The following is a 17,818-nucleotide window of genomic DNA, read 5'->3' as shown; positions in this document are numbered from 1 at the left end:
TTCCAACCTACTCTTTTAAATAACTATTAAACTTTTATTTTGTGATCTGCCTATCTGAGTAAACAGGATTAAACAGGTGATCATATGTAGAGTGCATCCCACTTCCTCATCTGAGAACAAAAAGATGAGGTTAAAAAGCAAAAAAAAAAAAAAAAAAATGAGTGTGGAAAAAAAAAAAAGAGAATCAAGCCAGTGTAGCTAAAAACCCAGAGCTTCTGCTCCTTAAAACACATTCCTTTGACAACTGTGCTGAGCTAAGCTGTGCCTCATTCTAATTTAAAGGAACAGGCACTGAAACCAGTCTTTCTGTTTAGACAAGGTAATATCGGTGCTGTGTTATTTGACCCTAGTGGCATGTTGTCAAAAGTATGTCACAGATATTTCCTTGTTACCAGTAAACTGTGTTAAATTGTGGTAAAAGTGTACAAAAGGTCCCCTATAATTATTTCTTTTAAGATATCGAATATATTCATTCATTCATTCATTATCTGTAACCGCTTATCCAAGTCAGGGTCACAGTGGGTCCAGAGCCTACCTGGAATCATTGGGCGCAAGGCGGGAATACACCCTGGAGGGGGCGCCAGTCCTTCACAGGGCAACACAGACACACACTCACACATTCACTCACACACTCACACCTACGGACACTTTTGAGTCGCCAATCCACCTACCAACGTGTGTTTTTGGACTGTGGGAGGAAACCGGAGCACCCGGAGGAAAACCACATGGACACGGGGAGAACACACCAACTCCTCACAGACAGTCACCCGGAGCGGGAATCGAACCCCCAACCTCCAGGTCCCTGGAGCTGTGTGACTGCGACACCTACCTGCTGCGCCACTGTGCCGCCCCAAATATATTCAATTCAGAAAAAAATAAAATAAAATAAAAATTGTGCACTGAAATTTGCTGATATATGTCATTTGCAAGTTTGCTCCTAGAAGATTTGTTAACTTAATACGAGCGAAATATGGTGCTTGACCCCGGTGTGTCCATAGATTTACCTTGAATATATAAAATAAAAAGCCATCGTTTAGGAATTGAACACTGCAGTACCACTCTATAGACTTTATATACACCCTCTCTGCTCCAGAACAATTACAATTTCCAGCCTGGCAGCACAGACACAGAGGTTACCCTGGAGGTTAGGATGAGTAAACAACCCGTGAACAACAGTGATGGCAGTTGTATTGGAAACACTCGTCATGGTAAAGCGTATGCCTTTTTTTTCCATGCGGGTTTGGGATCAAAATATGTCGCTAAAACTTTGTCTGGCTGGCACTCCATCAGTCTGATCTGCCAGAGTCCCTCTGACGGATTACAGACCCCTGCAGGGGTTACCGAAAAGGATTCTGGCAAAACTGAAATGCCCCACATGCATGTGTGTTTAATGAGGTGCATTGATCCAGGACTGCAGGCATTGCTTGGCTGTTAAGTTGCATTTTTCCCTCCCTCCTCGCTCCTGTTAATTATATGTGATTGTATTTCCCATCAGTCATCCCAAAACAAGGCAATCGGTGGAAGGAAGGGGCTACAAATGCTGATGAGGTCTGTTGTTCTTTCATCTGTTCACCAGGGGAGTATGAGTACGTACGAATGCATTTAGCTGCAGCAACTGAAAATAGAAGCCCACTCAGCAAATCAAAATCTGACTCAAATTGACAAGTAGAGTAATCAGCAAATGTGCATTCAGCATATATAATAAGGTCTGAAAATGTGCAAATTAGCTATGAGTGTGTTATGAAGGTTTACTCACACATTTACTCAATGTATTTTTTTTTATCTATTGAAATGTTGCACAACAAATCAACATGGATTAGCCAGAATTAGCATACTAAGTTGGCAACTCCCATCTATATTTTTTTGTTGGGATCCATTCTGATTGTTTCTTTGCATGTCCATCTGTGCCCCCTTAAGGGAGCGCAGTAATTCTGGGTAGGCTCCAGGCCCACCACGACCCTGAACTGGACAAGCGGTTAAAGACAATGAATGAATGAATGGTCACCAGTTATCACTTCTGTGCAGCAGCTTTGATCAGTCCCATGGGAACTGTTTTATATATTTGCCCCTAACTTGCAGGGGTGCTCTGTAATTAATATCATTAACATTAAAATACCTAGACAGAACTATTCTTAAAATAAGCAAACATAATTACCTATGCTACAAAATAGGTGGTTAATCACATTGGTGTTCATTATGAATGAGCAAAATATGTGAGCAAATTGTGATACTGCTGCACTGTCATTAATCCAATATCCAAAGTCATTCAAACATTTACATATTTACCTTGCATATGTGTCACTTCCACTTTTTCTGGTTAATGTGACTTCCTTTTGAAACAACCTTAAATCTCAAAGCCACCAAGGTCAGTACTTAGGCTATATTAACAAGCAAGTCATTTTTAGCACAAAATCCTCAGTTACAAAAATCCAGAGTGTGCATCCATTAATGGCTTGGCATTCTCACCCTGAACTCCCTTGCTCACTTAGTGAAGGATGGGGAATACGCAAAGAGGCATTTTAAATATCTCAAATAACAACTTGCTAATGTATGTAATATCTATTGAATCTCATTGCTGCATTTCTTCTATCAAGCTAGGGAACCGGAGTGGAAGTTATAAAAGCTTGAAAGCAAGATCTTGTGAGCTCATTTAGGACTGCCACTGAGATGTCCCTGATGATTGCCATGAATCGGCCTTTGGAAAGGTTGAGGATATCACAGGAAAGACATTGCATGCCAAAAAAAAGGAAAAGGTTTCATTTCTTTTTTTTTTCAGGGGAAAATATCAAGATCAGAAATGTCAAATTGCCATTTTTTTTGCTGGACAACTTCTCCATTGCCTTCCTCTAGTCTCACTCTATTTCCCTTAATCTGCCTCATGCTCAGCAAGTTCACTGATGTCATTCTCCAGAAGGTCCCAGATGTTTGATGAAATTACTTTCCACTTTCATTACCTATTAATACAAAAAGCTCATGCGAACATCTTGTTGGAGAGTAAATCAACTGAAATTCCCATGGGAAAGCATGAAATGAGATCCCATGGAGCAGCTGCACATGAGCTGAAGATCCAAATGCATAGGGTAGATTGGGATAGAGTGACTCTGGAGTCAAGGAGCTCTGTCCAGTATGTCTCGGATGAATGGGTATGGTTGTAGTTTCCGAAGAACATCAGTATGTGACCTGTAAATGCCCGCAAATCTTCATAGATATGTTTAAATATCTTCTCTAACTCCCTCCCAGAAATGTAGAAAAAGGTGGAAGGTGGAAATGTAAATGTAGAGTGGAAATGTAAATGTTTTGGTTGAGGGAATGTAAATCCATTGAAAGTGTGGAGTGTTCCCTTGAATGTGGCAAACATAATTGAACAGTTAAAGAAGGGGAAGGTACTTGGTTTTCTGAGTTGGTAAAGAATGAATTAATAGTGGAATTCACTTCAGTCAGTGTAGACGCATAAATTGCTGTAGCCTACCTTAACAGTAGCTGATTGCAGCAGTGACAGTTAATTACGCTCAACATCCTATTTCCTCTGAGTATCACAATCTGGGGTAAAGACACTAAATTACAGCCTGGGATGTTGTCATTACAGCTGAGCATACTCAATTACAATCAGCTGGTAACAGGGCCTGAAGACAACAACAATGAAACTAAGGCATTCCTTAATGAAAATACAGGTGCAAGTTTCTGGTCTTAGGTTGGAAAACATAAGTCTCATTTACCTTGTTCTCAATGCCAAGCATGGGATAGACAAGCACAAAAAAATGGCAATGAGCTGAGGCCAAGTGGAACTGCTTTCTCTGGAGTGATCCAACACCATTCAAAATGTATGAGTTGGAAGTAGTGGCTTTTGTGATCCTGAATTAATCAATCAAACATCAGTAACTGACCTCATTAATGTGCTCATGGATGAATGCTGGCAAATCCCTACAGAAATGTTTCAATATCAAGTCCAAAGCCTTTCCAGAAGAGACTGCAGTACATGGGGAAGGCTACCTATTTGAAATGTGAAATTATTTTATCATTGTTCAACATATATCGAAACATACATGTATTTAACCCATCTGTGGCAGTAAACACACCCCCAAAGTAGTGGGCAGCTATCCCCAGCGTCAGTAGTTGTGGGTTCGATGCGTTGCTCAAGGGCACCTCAGCCATGGATTGAGGGAGGAGAACAGTGCAATTTTCCTGCCAATTGTGGGAATCGAACCAACAACATTTCAACAACCATTAGGCCACGGCTGCCCTCAATTTCTGTTACTTGCTGTTACTGTTACTTCTGTTAATGCTCTATTTGCTTTTGGGTACATGGTCCCTGATATGTTTTCCACTAGCACAGTCCCCTTCCAAAATGGAACCAGTGATGTAGCAAAACACCATCTCTAATGAGGATCATAAGCTTTGGACACACAACAACACAACAACAGCAGCTGTAATGTTAAGCACAGTTTACTCATCAAGTAATTATGTGCTGTTTAAATTTTTTTGGGACTGAAAATGGTTTATTTTAGACAACGGAGAGAACTCCAAACTAAACAACTCGAGTTACAAATGAGTTTCTGTGGTAAATCAAATGGTGAATAACATTTTACAGACAAGTGAAACTTCATCCACGTACAAGCAACAGTTGTTTTTTTTCCTCAAACACACTGTTCCACCTAAAAAGATGCTTAGCTTTAGAATGTAAACAACCAGTGACAACTGCAAATGCTCGCCATCATAGGTGTTCCCTTTAAGCTGAGTCAAGTAGAGCAGGTACCATGCAGTGGGAAGGTGTCATTTGTAGCATTAAAAAAATCCATATAGATGAAGAACTGGATGTGCTGATGTTGTTTCATGTTCATACTCACTCGCAGTCTCTTGACTGTTATGAACTTAATACTTCAAGCTTAAAGTAACAATCAATATCATTTCTATGACAGCTGGTCACGGACCTTCAGTGTGTGATCACATCACAGACCGGCCAGTTCCCATGACAGCTCACTGAACTGAAAATTTATTGCTGGAATTTTCATGCCCCGTTAAGCTTCTTTTGCAGCTTTCCTCATGATTAATCATGGATGGATTTTGATGAGGTTTGTTCTAGTTAAAGTTTAGAGATCACTGCTTAATAATGACCCATAAAACATTATTCTCTGGCTCACTTCTCTCTGGAGAGACTCTTCTGGACAAGCCACAATTACTTTCCATTACAGCTCTGGTATCAGACACTAGTTTAGTCCTAAAGGTATCCTACAGTAAATCCATTCTTTGGATCTCCCATTTGTTAAGTTGCTATTGCTTCAGATAGTGCTTGCATCCATCAATCTCTGTCACATTTAGTTGGTTAAATGTCAGCTACTTTATGATACATTTGCGATTAAATGAACTCCTGGTTCTGCTTGCTTATCTTAGGGAGTGTTCCCTAGGTCTGGTACCTAATATAGAAGCTGCAGACACATTTTCTGAGAATGGATAGCAAGTCTAGGGCCAAGAGGAAAATTGAATCCAAAATGGTGTTTATAATCCACCCCAGGCCACACTGTAGTGATACCCTTTTGCCTGGGGTTTGCAAACTTCCTGTCACAAATACATTTTTAATTTGAAGTCTGATGAGGTTGATTGAGTTCGATAGGCTCGGCACTCAAGCATTTCTTCTCACTCGTGTCTTCTAAGGCAAGCTTAGCTGTATATATTGAAAAAGCCTTATAATGTAATGACTTCCATCAGTTGTCTCAAGCTGGCACAGACTGCAGGAAAGAGATTTTAGGCTTTAAAGCCGTAACACCATATAAAGGCTCAAATCTATAGCCCTTGTGGACTCGTGGCCAAGCTGATGATCCACTTTTTGTGTTCCAGATGCTGCTCCTTCATAGTCAACAAATACTCTGAGTAATCTCACTATGTGTGATCATTATTCTGGGATGTAAGGGATTTTTGGACCAGGGAATAATTAGTCTATTCTGACACCTTTGAAGGTGACGTTCATGATTTAAAAAAAAAAACACTTCTGAGTATATTTCCTCATCATTTGCCACATCTCCAGTGTATTTGCATGCTCAAAACCGGTCTAAGGTTTTTTTTTACGAAGCCCCAGTGTCAGTAGATTGGTAAAATAACAAACTCTGTCTCTCTCTCTCTCTCTCTCTCTCTCTCTCTCTCTCTCTCTCTCTCTCTCTGTGTTCATTGCAGAGAAAAGGTTTTTAGAAGTCTTAGAGAACTCCAAACTTTGAAAAACACAAACCCAAACTGCTCTATTCCTGCACCATAGGCAGGTGATATAGATGTATTTTTGCTGTTTTGGGATTACTTAAGGTGGAAATGTTTTGAAATTCGAGAGATGACAACTGCATTACTGAAAGTGCTACAAAACGAAACAAATCAAGTTACAAATGAGTTTCTGTGGTAATTCCAATAGTGGATAAAAGTGTACAGGCAAGTTAAACAGCCATATACAAACAACAGTCATTTTTTAAACACACTGTTCCACATAAAAAAAAAACAGCTTCTGAACACCTGTGGGAACAACATTTCCCCACAATTGTAGATGCTCCCTTTAACATTGCCTCTGATTATTCTCTGTCATATTCCTTGACAGCTTATTCTTTGTTCCTTTTTTGATGTTACAAAATCCTAAAGTGACTGGGACAAGGCCCCAAGCCAGTCTAGTCCCAGTGAAACAAAGATGAGGACAAACAAAGCAAAACAAAACAGAACATGAGGAGTCCCTAAAGCATCAAGTGGTTTCAAATGAATATACACCTGTGCCGTCCAGGGCAGCAAAACTAAAGATGCAGGCATGTGCGCCCTCATAGTGCATGTTCTCAGCTGTTAACTTTGATGTTAGTCTGTAATAGAAAAGTCTCTTTCATTTGCGACCTTATCTCTGTCAGGACCGGTTCCCGGAGTTTGACTGACACGTACAAATGACTTCTGTGTACATCTCACAGGCTTCATCGCTTGGCCCATATCACCCGAGAGTTTGCTATAGATTACATATTATTATGGAATCGCAGAAAAAAAGGGGAAGAACAATGTCCAAACCTATCATCATGTACTTTTACCCATTTCCAGAAAGTCAAGCCTGAGCTTGCCATCCATGAGCAGACTTTGAAAGTGACCAGGCTTGGATGGCTTGTCCTAGAATATCTGTCGGTTCAGGTGTTCTCATGCTACTCTGCCAATCACCAGTGGATATGAGCTGCAACATCCCACTGAGCTCTGGGCCTGTCCATATCTGCTCTTTTCTCTCTTCATTCTGAAAGTGTCTAGAATGTTCTGCCTGATGTCTTTTTTCCTCCGGAGGGTTCTGAACCTCTTGCCCTCCTTAGCCTCGACCATTGATTTTGCGCTCAGCGATGTGGGATACTCAGAGGCACTTGCTTTTGTTTATTTGGCCTTTCTCGCTATCCCCCCACCACCACCCCCCACCTGATTCTGCTTCCACTGTGAAATGACAGCTCATCCATCATGGCAGTTTGGTCTGCTTGGATGAGGAATGGCACGCCAGAACGGCAAGTAATAAGGATATTAAACATCTCAGCCTGACGCTAGCCGGACTAAGAGGTGACCTTCTGCTCTGAGGAGGGCAGTGACCATCTCTAACAGTCAGCCTAGAACTCTTTCAGCCCAGTGAGCACTCTTCTGACAAACTGCTACACATGAAAACTGACTGGACAGACAGAAGTTTGGTAATAGCACAGTTACTAGACAATTAACATGGTTAAATAAGTGACTACATAAAAGACACAATTTTTCAGCTAATGCAAAAGTTTTACACCAATTAAAAATTTGGTACTTATTTTTAAAGGGCATTTCCAAGGCATTTTCAGGTTTTCTGTTAAACTCAGTGTTGAGATTGTTTGGTCTGATATGGTTTGGTATGACTTAAGTTACAGCAACACTAGGTAGTATTTTTACTTTACAATTACAAGTTCAAAATCATTGTGATGCCTAGGGTTGGGCAACTAATCAAAAACTAAAGCAACATTCAGAACTTCTAATCGATATTATCTTGTATATGTCAACTATTTTTATTGTTAGGTCCCCACTGTGTGTTCATGTACCAAGCTGTAGTCATGTGATTCTGCTCCTACCTGCCACATGGAAGCAACCTAAACGCTGAGACTGACCAAGCATCTTGAGCAGCTTGTACCAAAGAAAAACACAGCGTCTGTGGTTTGGACGTGCTGTGTTTCGACTATAGTTAAATAACACTGAACAAAAAAGTTAAATGTAAATGCTGAGAAAAACCAGTTTCAGTGACCAAAGCACAATCACACACCAAATATAAACAGTGCTCAAAAAACAAGAGAGGAACATGCTCCCAGCGATATTAGAAAAAATATCCAAGCTTTAATACAGGAGCGTATTTACAGTACAAGCCTCTATACAGTACAAGTCACTATAAGGGTAAACAATACAAAGAAAACAAACAAACAAACAAAACAAAAAAAAAGTTAATTAATCCCACTTGTGGTAAAATGTACAATTAATCCTGATATTGATTTGTGCTCATATCACTCAGCTCTAGTGATGCCTGTAATACAGACATGAGAGCCTGTGTCTTTCCTATTTTAGGCTCAGCACTGCAAAAATGTCGTTTTTGGAGGAGAGTAGGAACATAGTACTTTATAACAAGTAAAACCAAAAGCCGTGATATCACATTTATTTTGTGGATATAAAAGAGAATGAACCAGGTTTTTCATCCAGTGGATACAGCTAGCAAACCTTTATATAGGCTAGTTACATAGGCTAGCTAGCATTTATCTGCTCCCATTCTTTCCACATATAAAACAAATCAAGCTTCATTTCTCAGTTTGAGCCATTATCCAGAATTAAAGCAGAACAGAAATTAACAAACTGTACACATTTTTATAAACTTTGCATATAATGTTCATTTTAAAGACTAGTGTTATTTGTCAGATGACTGAGCAGCCCCAATTTAAAATCCTGATATATATATACACACCTAATATGACACCTATATTAGACTCTCATGATAAACAATATAAACCTACATACATCTGTGAAAATTTAAAAAACGTGTTTGATGTCATTAAAGCTGCTTTATTACTTGTCATACCACTAGAATTTGTTATGACAACTGGGCCTTATAATAAGCCTATGCAGATGTTTGGATAGGCTAATGTCTGTGGTTATGAAAGAATTATGTAGGTGTCATGCAGCCTTATAAAGGAACACCTACATTAAAGTGCCCCTGATAATGTTTTGTAACATTTTTGAAAAATAAGTATCAGTACAATAATAAAATAAAAAGATTCTTTTAACTATTATTATGATTTTCATACTATGTCATCGCTGCAAAAGGTGAGTTTAAAATAAATCACTGTAAAATAGTATAATCTTTGACAACATGAGCTTGGAAGTGGGACTTTTCAGTAAGTCGTTGTTCTAATAAGGATGAAAAGGGTAAGTGCTGAGATGACTTAAAGTCAAACAACACAGAGCTACTGATTAACACAGACTCTACTCTGCTGAGAGAAGAGGGGGAAAATGATAAGAACTGCTTCCACTGCAGAGCACATATTTTTATCATAGGTAATCCATAGAGAGCTGTTACTCTTCTTCAATCCCTCTCTTTATGTACTGATGATCTGCTTCTTTTTCTACCCTTATTTCTTTGCCTTAAATAAGCCTTTGGAGTTTTCCCATTGTAATTAAAGTGCTTCTAGGAAGCATAATTGTTTTAAGAATATTTTACAGACAGACAGTATTCCTCCAAGCAAAGAAAGGTTCCTGGAGACACCTTTAAGGCATCCGCTAGAGTGCCAATCTAAAGAACGCTTAAAGGATCTTCCAGGAAGCTCTTGTTTTTCAGTTTGTGTCTCTATATCACAGTTATATAAGCCTTCATCTTAAGTAAGTCAATGTGAGAGCTACAGTTAAAGGGAGGGAGAGTGCTAGTAAGAGTGAGTGTGAGGTAGATGTAGTATAACAGAGAAGGAGAGAGATACAGTAAGTGAGAGAGTGAGATATCTAAGGTAAAACAAAGAGTACTAAAGTAAAAGACATTATAAATCGTGGAAAGCAAGAGAAGGGTTCAGAGATTTACAGTGAGAGAGAGAGAGAGAGAGAGAGAGAGAGAGAGAGAGGGTTGGAGTAAGAATGAGAGTGAGAGAGCTGGAGGAGGAGTAAGATTCCAAGTGAGGGAGTTGGATTTAGGGAGGATGACAGAGTTAGAGTGAGCACTGCAGTGAGAGTGAGAGAGCTGAGGGGAGAGCTGCTGGGGGGTTTAAGAAGTGGCGTGTCTCTCCTGTCACCTGACAGAGGCTGATCTCCGCTGACCACTGGAGTGGAACTGTCTGACAGTTTGAGGGCAGTGCTGCGTCCTGCTCTCTGCATTGCCTGTGTTTGCCCAACTACTCCGCGGCCCTCAACCCCATACTGATTCTGACAGCACACTCCTCTCTGTGTCTGTGACCCTCACTGAAGATTCACGTACCACCTCCGTCATAAGAAAACGACAACACTTTCTCCCTTTTTTTCATTCTCATATTTTCATTTTTGAAAACAGGAACTACCACTAAGGATTTAATTACGCACTGACGTAGAGTCCTGGATGACAAACACCACTCTAACTCATCCCAGTGGTACAAGATGGAACTCCATCATTCCAGAGAATACAGTTTGACTGCATCACAGCCCAACAGTTGGAGGCTTATATCCCTTTAGCCAATGTTTGGTACTGGGTTTGTTGATGTTATGCTTATATGTACCTGCTCCAGAAAAGAAAATTAATGAATGATCTATGGATATCGTACTGACTATGTGTATGCATGTGTATTATAAACAGCCACAGCGTTCTTAGTGGATGTATGTAGGATAGTCTCGCATTGCTAGACTCTCTAGGGAGCGTCTGGTACCTTTTGCAAGTCGTAGGCCAAGAACCGTCTACTATTGCAGGAAAAGTATTTGACAAACACACAAAAGGACCAATCACAAGTCTGCTGTTTTGGCAAGACGTGTAGAAGGAGCAATGCAACTAGCAGAACCCTGACAGTGAGGCCAACTTAACGCACTGTAAGTGTAAGACTCTGTCAATTTGTAGGCAGAGTGTCTGTGGCTCAGAATAACTGTATAATATTATTTCTATTAAATGTTGTAAGGAGTAGATTCTTGCTGATTGGTTCATGAATGGCACCAGCAACCCTAGTGGTAGGTGTAGGATTTAAATGTTCAGCAAATAGAAATGTTGTGATGGCAGATAGGAAGAGGCTAAGCCCTATGTGAAGCTCTAATGGATTGGCATAGGGTGTTTGACACCTTATCCTATGGAATGGATGCACCTAGAAATAGCAGATATTACCCATTTGAAGAAGTGTCTGAAAAAATTTGAACATGTAGTGGCTGTTAACCACTAAAATTCTGTTCTTCAGTGGCCATGGATGCAACCAAGTGGAAAGCTCACCAAGACTGTATTGTCATATGTTTACTCGTACCCATTCCTCTCCTGCTGCTTTGACAGATAGCTCATTTCTGTTTCTGCCAGAAAATGTTTTTTGAATGCTGGATATGTGAATTTGAAATTCGAAAGAGCTGCTTCTCTGCAGCATGGAGCTTAAATTCACTGAAACTTTTAATAGCAGTATGAGTGCTCATGTTAAATGGTCTTGCAGAGTTAAAATTGGGTTAGTAAGGCATATTTGGCATCAGGACTTGGGACTGGTGTCCTAGTTAGAGGGAACAACAAATTGCCCTGGCTATATTTTGCACCGTCTAAAATAATTTTCTACTGCAATGTTTTTCCCAAGGTCTTCATTATCTTTGGGTTTGAATGATGTGATTTTAAAATCTGACTCAGTGAATTGGTCAGGTCAGGAATCAATGGGTATCACTGTTTAAAGATTTTTTTTCACAATACATAATATATATATAGATATCAGATATCCACAAGTCACAAAAATAGAACAAAACAGTGATACAAAGTGTCACTGATGCACAGCAAAATAGCACCATCTTATTGAGCAGTCTTTAAATATATGTGAGAAACAGTGCCCACTGTGACGTAATTCCTAGTTGTAAGTCAGTGAATATATGAGCATAGATCTTACACTTGCACTGATATGCACTGGTGAGCATATCTACTGGGGACAACTACAGACCGAATTAGAATGCCCCACAGCCATGCATGTCTAACTGGGCACATGCAAAAGAGGTGTAAATACATTAGGAGAGTGGCACGGTGGTGCAGCAGGTAGTGTGGCAGTCACACAACTCCAGCGACCTGGAGGTTGTGGGTTCAAGTCCCGCTCCGGGTGACTGTCTGTGAGGAGTTTGGTGTGTTCTTCCTGTGTCTGCATGGGTTTCCAAAAACAGATCTTGGTAGGTGGATTGGTGACTCATAAGTGTCTGTTGGTGTGTCTGTGTTGCCCTGTGAAGAACTGGTGCCCACTCCAGGGTGTATTCCTGCCTTGTGCCCAATGATTCCATGTAAGTCCCAGTGTGACCCTGAACTGGATAAGTGATTACAGACAAAAACTACAAAAGGTAGTTTTTAAGTTCATCAAGCATCCTCCCCTCTATCCCTTTTAAAGCCAGAAATATATTTAGTGTGAACGGTTCTGAGAAGCTATTCTCCCTATTTGTCAGAAGCACCCTGATATTTTCAACCATGTTCGAAATTCACTCTGATGACTTGTGTAGTATCTACAATCTCTACAACCACTAGCAGCTGGAGCGATGAGTAGTAGCTAATGACAGAACAGAAGTCTCACAAAGGGAGTCAGGAGCAGCAAAACTAATAACCAACATGGAACGGACCTGCAGATACTAAGCAAGGCTAGGGCTCATAGCCACAAGCATTTGTGTTTTGAGCAGCCTTTAAATATTCATGGCAGATTTTCCTTCTTCCCTTCCTGTATTAGGTGTACAAATATGTTTTTTAAGCTTTATTGTGTAATATATAATTGCAATTCAAAATTCATAAATTCATTCTCTTTTGTCATTTTATCATAACTGTTACATATTATTAAAAATGATGATGGTCAATTTGTTAAAACAACAAAAAAACACAATTTAAATGTGAATATACAGAATATTCACTGTCGCTAAGATCATCTTTAAACTTTCTAAACCAAAACTCAGACATACTTTCGCATACAATATTATCCTCAAGAACAGAACAAAGCAACGAACTTGCTCACCTCCCAAAAGGAATAAATTCTTCTTGCTTGCCATTTTCAAACGGCTTAATATTTTTTGTATTGAATAAAATGTGAATGCCATTTTATCACAAAATGAGAAAAGAGCAGGGAAATGTTACAAATATACGTTACATCAAAAAGTTTTAAAATATATTTACAAACATAATAAAACAGATAGTGTTCTCCCTGTGTCTGCGTGGGTTTCCTCCCACAGTCCAAAAACACACGTTGGTAGGTGGATTGGCGGCTCAAAAGTGTCCGTGGTTGTGAGTGTGTGAGTGAATGTGTGTGTCTGTGTTGCCCTGTGAAGGACTGGCGCCCCCTCCAGGGTGTATTCCCGCCTTGCGCCCAATGATTCCAGGTAGGCTCTGGATCCACCGTGACCCTGAATTGGATAAGGGTTACAGATAATGGATGGATGGATGGATAAAACAGATATTTTAACTTTTTTTTAATTTAACAATTAAATTCAAGACTGCCTTGAGTTAAACTGACACAGTGAAAAACCCAGATTCATGTGGTCGCTTTATTATTAGAGTACTATTAGAGGTTCATTGAACTCACAATGTTGACGTATTCTTGTCTTTTTTCCAATTTCCAATTTTTTTTGATGGAGATTTCAAGTGCTACATTGATCAAAGTGCTTACCCTATCACCAGGACATTGCAGTTTTGAATCCAGTTGAACCCTCGCCCATCTCACTCTCTGTGTGGGCAAGATGGACCCCTTTAAATAGACCTAGTTTTTTTTTCCTCTACACAGGTTAGTCCAGAAACAGCCACAGCACGTTTCACAAGCTCCAGTTCAGAATGTGATAGACCCTTCTCACACTTATTTCCATGAGACTGTGGAATATGGTTAGCTGGATAACTTTGTTATGAATATCTACAGATGAAATATCATACAACACGCTTGTTTTTCTTAACAGTTAATGCAGTATTATACAGTCTGCCACCATAGAGGGATGTGAGTGTGAGGGATTGGTTTCAAGGCATCCCCCCGCCGTGCCCCCACAACAGAAACCAAAAACAGTGGACGTACAAGTTCTTACATAAGGAGTAGTATTTGCATATAAACTATGCACATCCTTCTGTACAGTTGAAAACATCAGTGTTGTGTTGTGTTGAAAGTCTCATAGTATCCAGCAGGCATTAGGAAAAAAATAGGACTGCTACTCACGTAAAGAGTGCCACTCATCCTGCCGAATGGTCTTAGTGATGTTGTAGGACAGATTCTTGGGTATCGTGGCTGAGGAATAGTGGTACTTGATATAGGAGCATCTTGCAATGGCACCTAAAACCAATAAAGAGTTCAAGCAATTATGAGACAATTTAGGAAGCACTATTAAACATGTATAGGATATACACAGATCAGCCATAACATTACTAACTCCTTCTCATTTCTACACTCAATGTCCACTGACAATACATTATAGTTTTATAGTTCTACAATTTTCCACAGGACCACCAAAGAGCAGGTATTACTTGAGTAGTGGACATTTTTGGTCTGTGGACTATTCTTAGTCCAGCAGTGACACTGAGGGCTGTAAAAATTCCAGCTGCACTGCTGTGTCTAATGAGCATTGAGAATGATCCACCTGCCAAATCACACCTGCTTTGTGTGGGTTCTGATCATTACAAGAACAGAGTGAAAGGGGCAAATAAAGTGTGCAAAGTATGCAGAGCAACAAAATGGACTGCAGTCTATATTGTAGACTTACAAAGTGCTCCTGTATTGTCAGGGGAGCTGGGAGAATGGACAGTGAGTGTAGAAACAAGGAGCTGGTAGTAATGTTATGGCTGACTGGTGTATAAAATATATAGTAAGACATTCAGAAATAGGTACAGTGGAAATAACTGCCAGGAACATTAAGAATCTACTGCACTTTTTATTCTGCAGAGCTCTAGAGAAACAGATACTGTCTGCTTTATTTACATAAACCCAGCACTTGCAAATTCACAGAATGTCTCGCTGTAGGTGGCTGTACACTCCAGTGAATTTGATGCGAGGCCATTTATTCAGCATCTGTTTTCATGAGCACTACTGCTGCCGCCTTTTATTTCATCATCACAGCAATACCTCTTCTCTTCCTTCTTCATCAGTTCGTTCCTTCATACTTTCAGTCAGGCCTCCATCCATCCATTCATCTATCCATCCATTTTTGCCTCTATACATCTGGCTTTCCTCCTTTCTTTTTTATAAATCCATTCAATCACTCATTCATGCAACTACCCTACCCTTTCTTCTTTCTTTCTTTTTTTTTTTTACTTTTTTCCAATCCATCCCTTCTTAATTTCTTCCAGCCATCCATCCATCCATCCATCCATCCATCCATCCATTTATCTATCCAACCAATTTTAATTTCTTCCTTGTTTCCTACTAATCTATCCAACCACACGTTTCTCTTTCTTTCTTTTTCTTTCATCCAGTCATTCGTTCCTTGCTTGCTTCCTTCCATCCAACCGTCCATGCAACTATACATTTATCCAGCATCCATTCGTTCATATACCCCTTCTTCCTTTTTTCATCTTGCCTACTTTTTCCATCCAACCATTTTTCTTTCTTTCCTTCTTTCTTTCTTTCTTTCTTTCTTTCTGTTAGCCCGTCTGAACAAAAGCTCTACTAAAACTACGTCTCTAAAGACAGAATGGAAAGTCTTCCTTTTTTTACCTCCTTGGGATAAAGTAATTAAGTTTCTGATCATCATCAGATAGTGGTTTCTTTCAGCTTGGGCCTGGCTTTACAACCTTATCTTTGTCTTTTTTTCTTCTATTGGCTGCAGATTTCCAAGTATAATCTCCCAATTTGGGAATATGTACATGGCTGTGCTTTGAAGAGAGTGAGAAATAGAGATAGAGATTTACTTGAGAGTGGCACATTGGAGAATTTTCACACCTGGGGCTCTGTTTTCATGGACATAGCGCAAGCGCAGAAATAAGGCATAAGGCACAGGAATGTGTGGGCAAGGCACTAATGTTTGCTATTTTTTATTTTTTTTGGAGAGTTTGGATTTGAATACTTGATCAACAGACGTGTCCAACTTGTATTATTATAACTATTGTTAGCAGAGGGAATCATGAAATGCTCTAAAATTTCCTGGTAGACAGCTGTGCTGACATTGAAAACAAGACTTAAGACACTTAGCAACAGTCCAGTGCGTTTTCTCCTTGGCCCAGGTAAGATGCTTCTGGCATTGTCTCTGTGTCATGAGTGGCTTGACACAAAGAATGAGACAGTTGTGGCCCATGTCCTGGACACGTCTGTGTGTGGTGACTCTTAAAGCACTGACTCCAGCAACAGTCCACTCCTTGTGAATCTCCCCCAAATTTTTGAATGGCCTTCTTGACAATCCTATCAAGGCTGAGGTTATCCCTGTTGCTTGTGCACCTTTTTCTGCCACACATTTTCCTTCCACTCAACCTTCAATTAATATGCTTGGATACAGCAGGAGGGTGTCAATGACTGCCTTCTGGACAGCTGTCAAATTAAGCAGTGTTCCTGATGATTGTGTAGCCTACTGAACCAGACTAATAGACCATTTTAAAGGCGTAGAAAACCTTTGCAGGTGTTTTGTGTTGATTTCTGGGTTTTCACTGGCTCTAAGCCGTGATCATCAACATTAAAAGAAATACACTTTTGAAATAGATCGCTCTGTTTGTAATGAATCTATATATGAGTTTAAATTTTTGATAAAACTCACTTTAATAAATTCATTTTTGATGATATTGTAATTTATTGAGATGCACCTTTATATATCATTTACTACAATCAACATACAAGCTTCTTTTGCTGATCTATATCAGAGTGCAGAATGGCATCAGTACTGGTGATAAGAATTACATTTATACTTACATAACTGTGAAACGATTTTTTAAATTCTTGAATTTTAATAAAATTTCCATGCATTCTTACAAAAAAAATACATGCATCTGTTGTGTTTTATTAATAATTGGGAGACCCTCTTTTTAGCCATAACATTACTAACATCTGCTTGTTTCTACATTACTGTCCACGGACTGTATACATGAATATTGTAGTTCTACAATTACAAAATGTAGTTTTTCTCTTGTTCCACCCTCTGTTCGTCAGTGATCAGGACCCCCACAGGATCACCAGAGGGGTAGTGGATATTTTGGGTAGTGGACTATACGCAGACCAGCAGTGACCATAAGAGGTTTAAAGAGTCCAGCAGCATTGTTGTGTCTAATCCAAATGTACCAGCACAACACACACTAACAAACCGGCACCATGTCACCATTGCGCTGAGTATGATTCATTGAACAACAGGTGAAACAAAGAATGAAGGGCAACAGATGGACAACAGTCTGTAACTTTGGAACTAGAGTTCTAATTGCTCCTGCATAGTCACTAGAACTGAGAGAATGGACATTAAGTGTAGAAACAAGTGGGTGGTGGTAATTTTATGGCTACTAGGTTTATATCTTAGTAGAATTTTGTTCGTGTTCGAAATCCCATTGTGATGAATTGGAAGTGTGGCACAAACGTCTTATGGCAAATGGATTCAAAATGAGTTCACAGACATGCCACCCTCTATGTTGCGCAACTCTACACACCTTGTCACTCTGCAATTAATTCTGTTCACCAAATTGACATATGACAAATCATGTGCTTGCTCCCTACAAAAATAATAATATTAGGTGACGTTAATGTCTCAGTGC

At 39.7% G+C, this 17,818-nt stretch overlaps 1 protein-coding gene across 1 annotated transcript in view; it reads right to left on the bottom strand.

Moving 5' to 3' along the window:
* The window catches only part of tmem178bb (transmembrane protein 178Bb), a 138,721-nt gene that overhangs the window by 61,157 nt on the left and 59,746 nt on the right, over positions 1–17,818 (bottom strand). Inside the window, exon 2 of the mRNA XM_066669886.1 lies at positions 14,319–14,432. Within this exon, the coding sequence (XP_066525983.1) occupies positions 14,319–14,432 (114 nt within the window). The remainder of the gene's footprint in view (positions 1–14,318; positions 14,433–17,818) is intronic.

This window comes from Hoplias malabaricus, chromosome 4, assembly GCF_029633855.1.
Source record: "Hoplias malabaricus isolate fHopMal1 chromosome 4, fHopMal1.hap1, whole genome shotgun sequence".
Taxonomy (NCBI): Eukaryota; Metazoa; Chordata; class Actinopteri; order Characiformes; family Erythrinidae; genus Hoplias; species Hoplias malabaricus.
The sequence above is the reverse complement of the archived record's forward strand: the minus strand, read 5'-3'. Positions and strand labels throughout refer to the sequence as shown.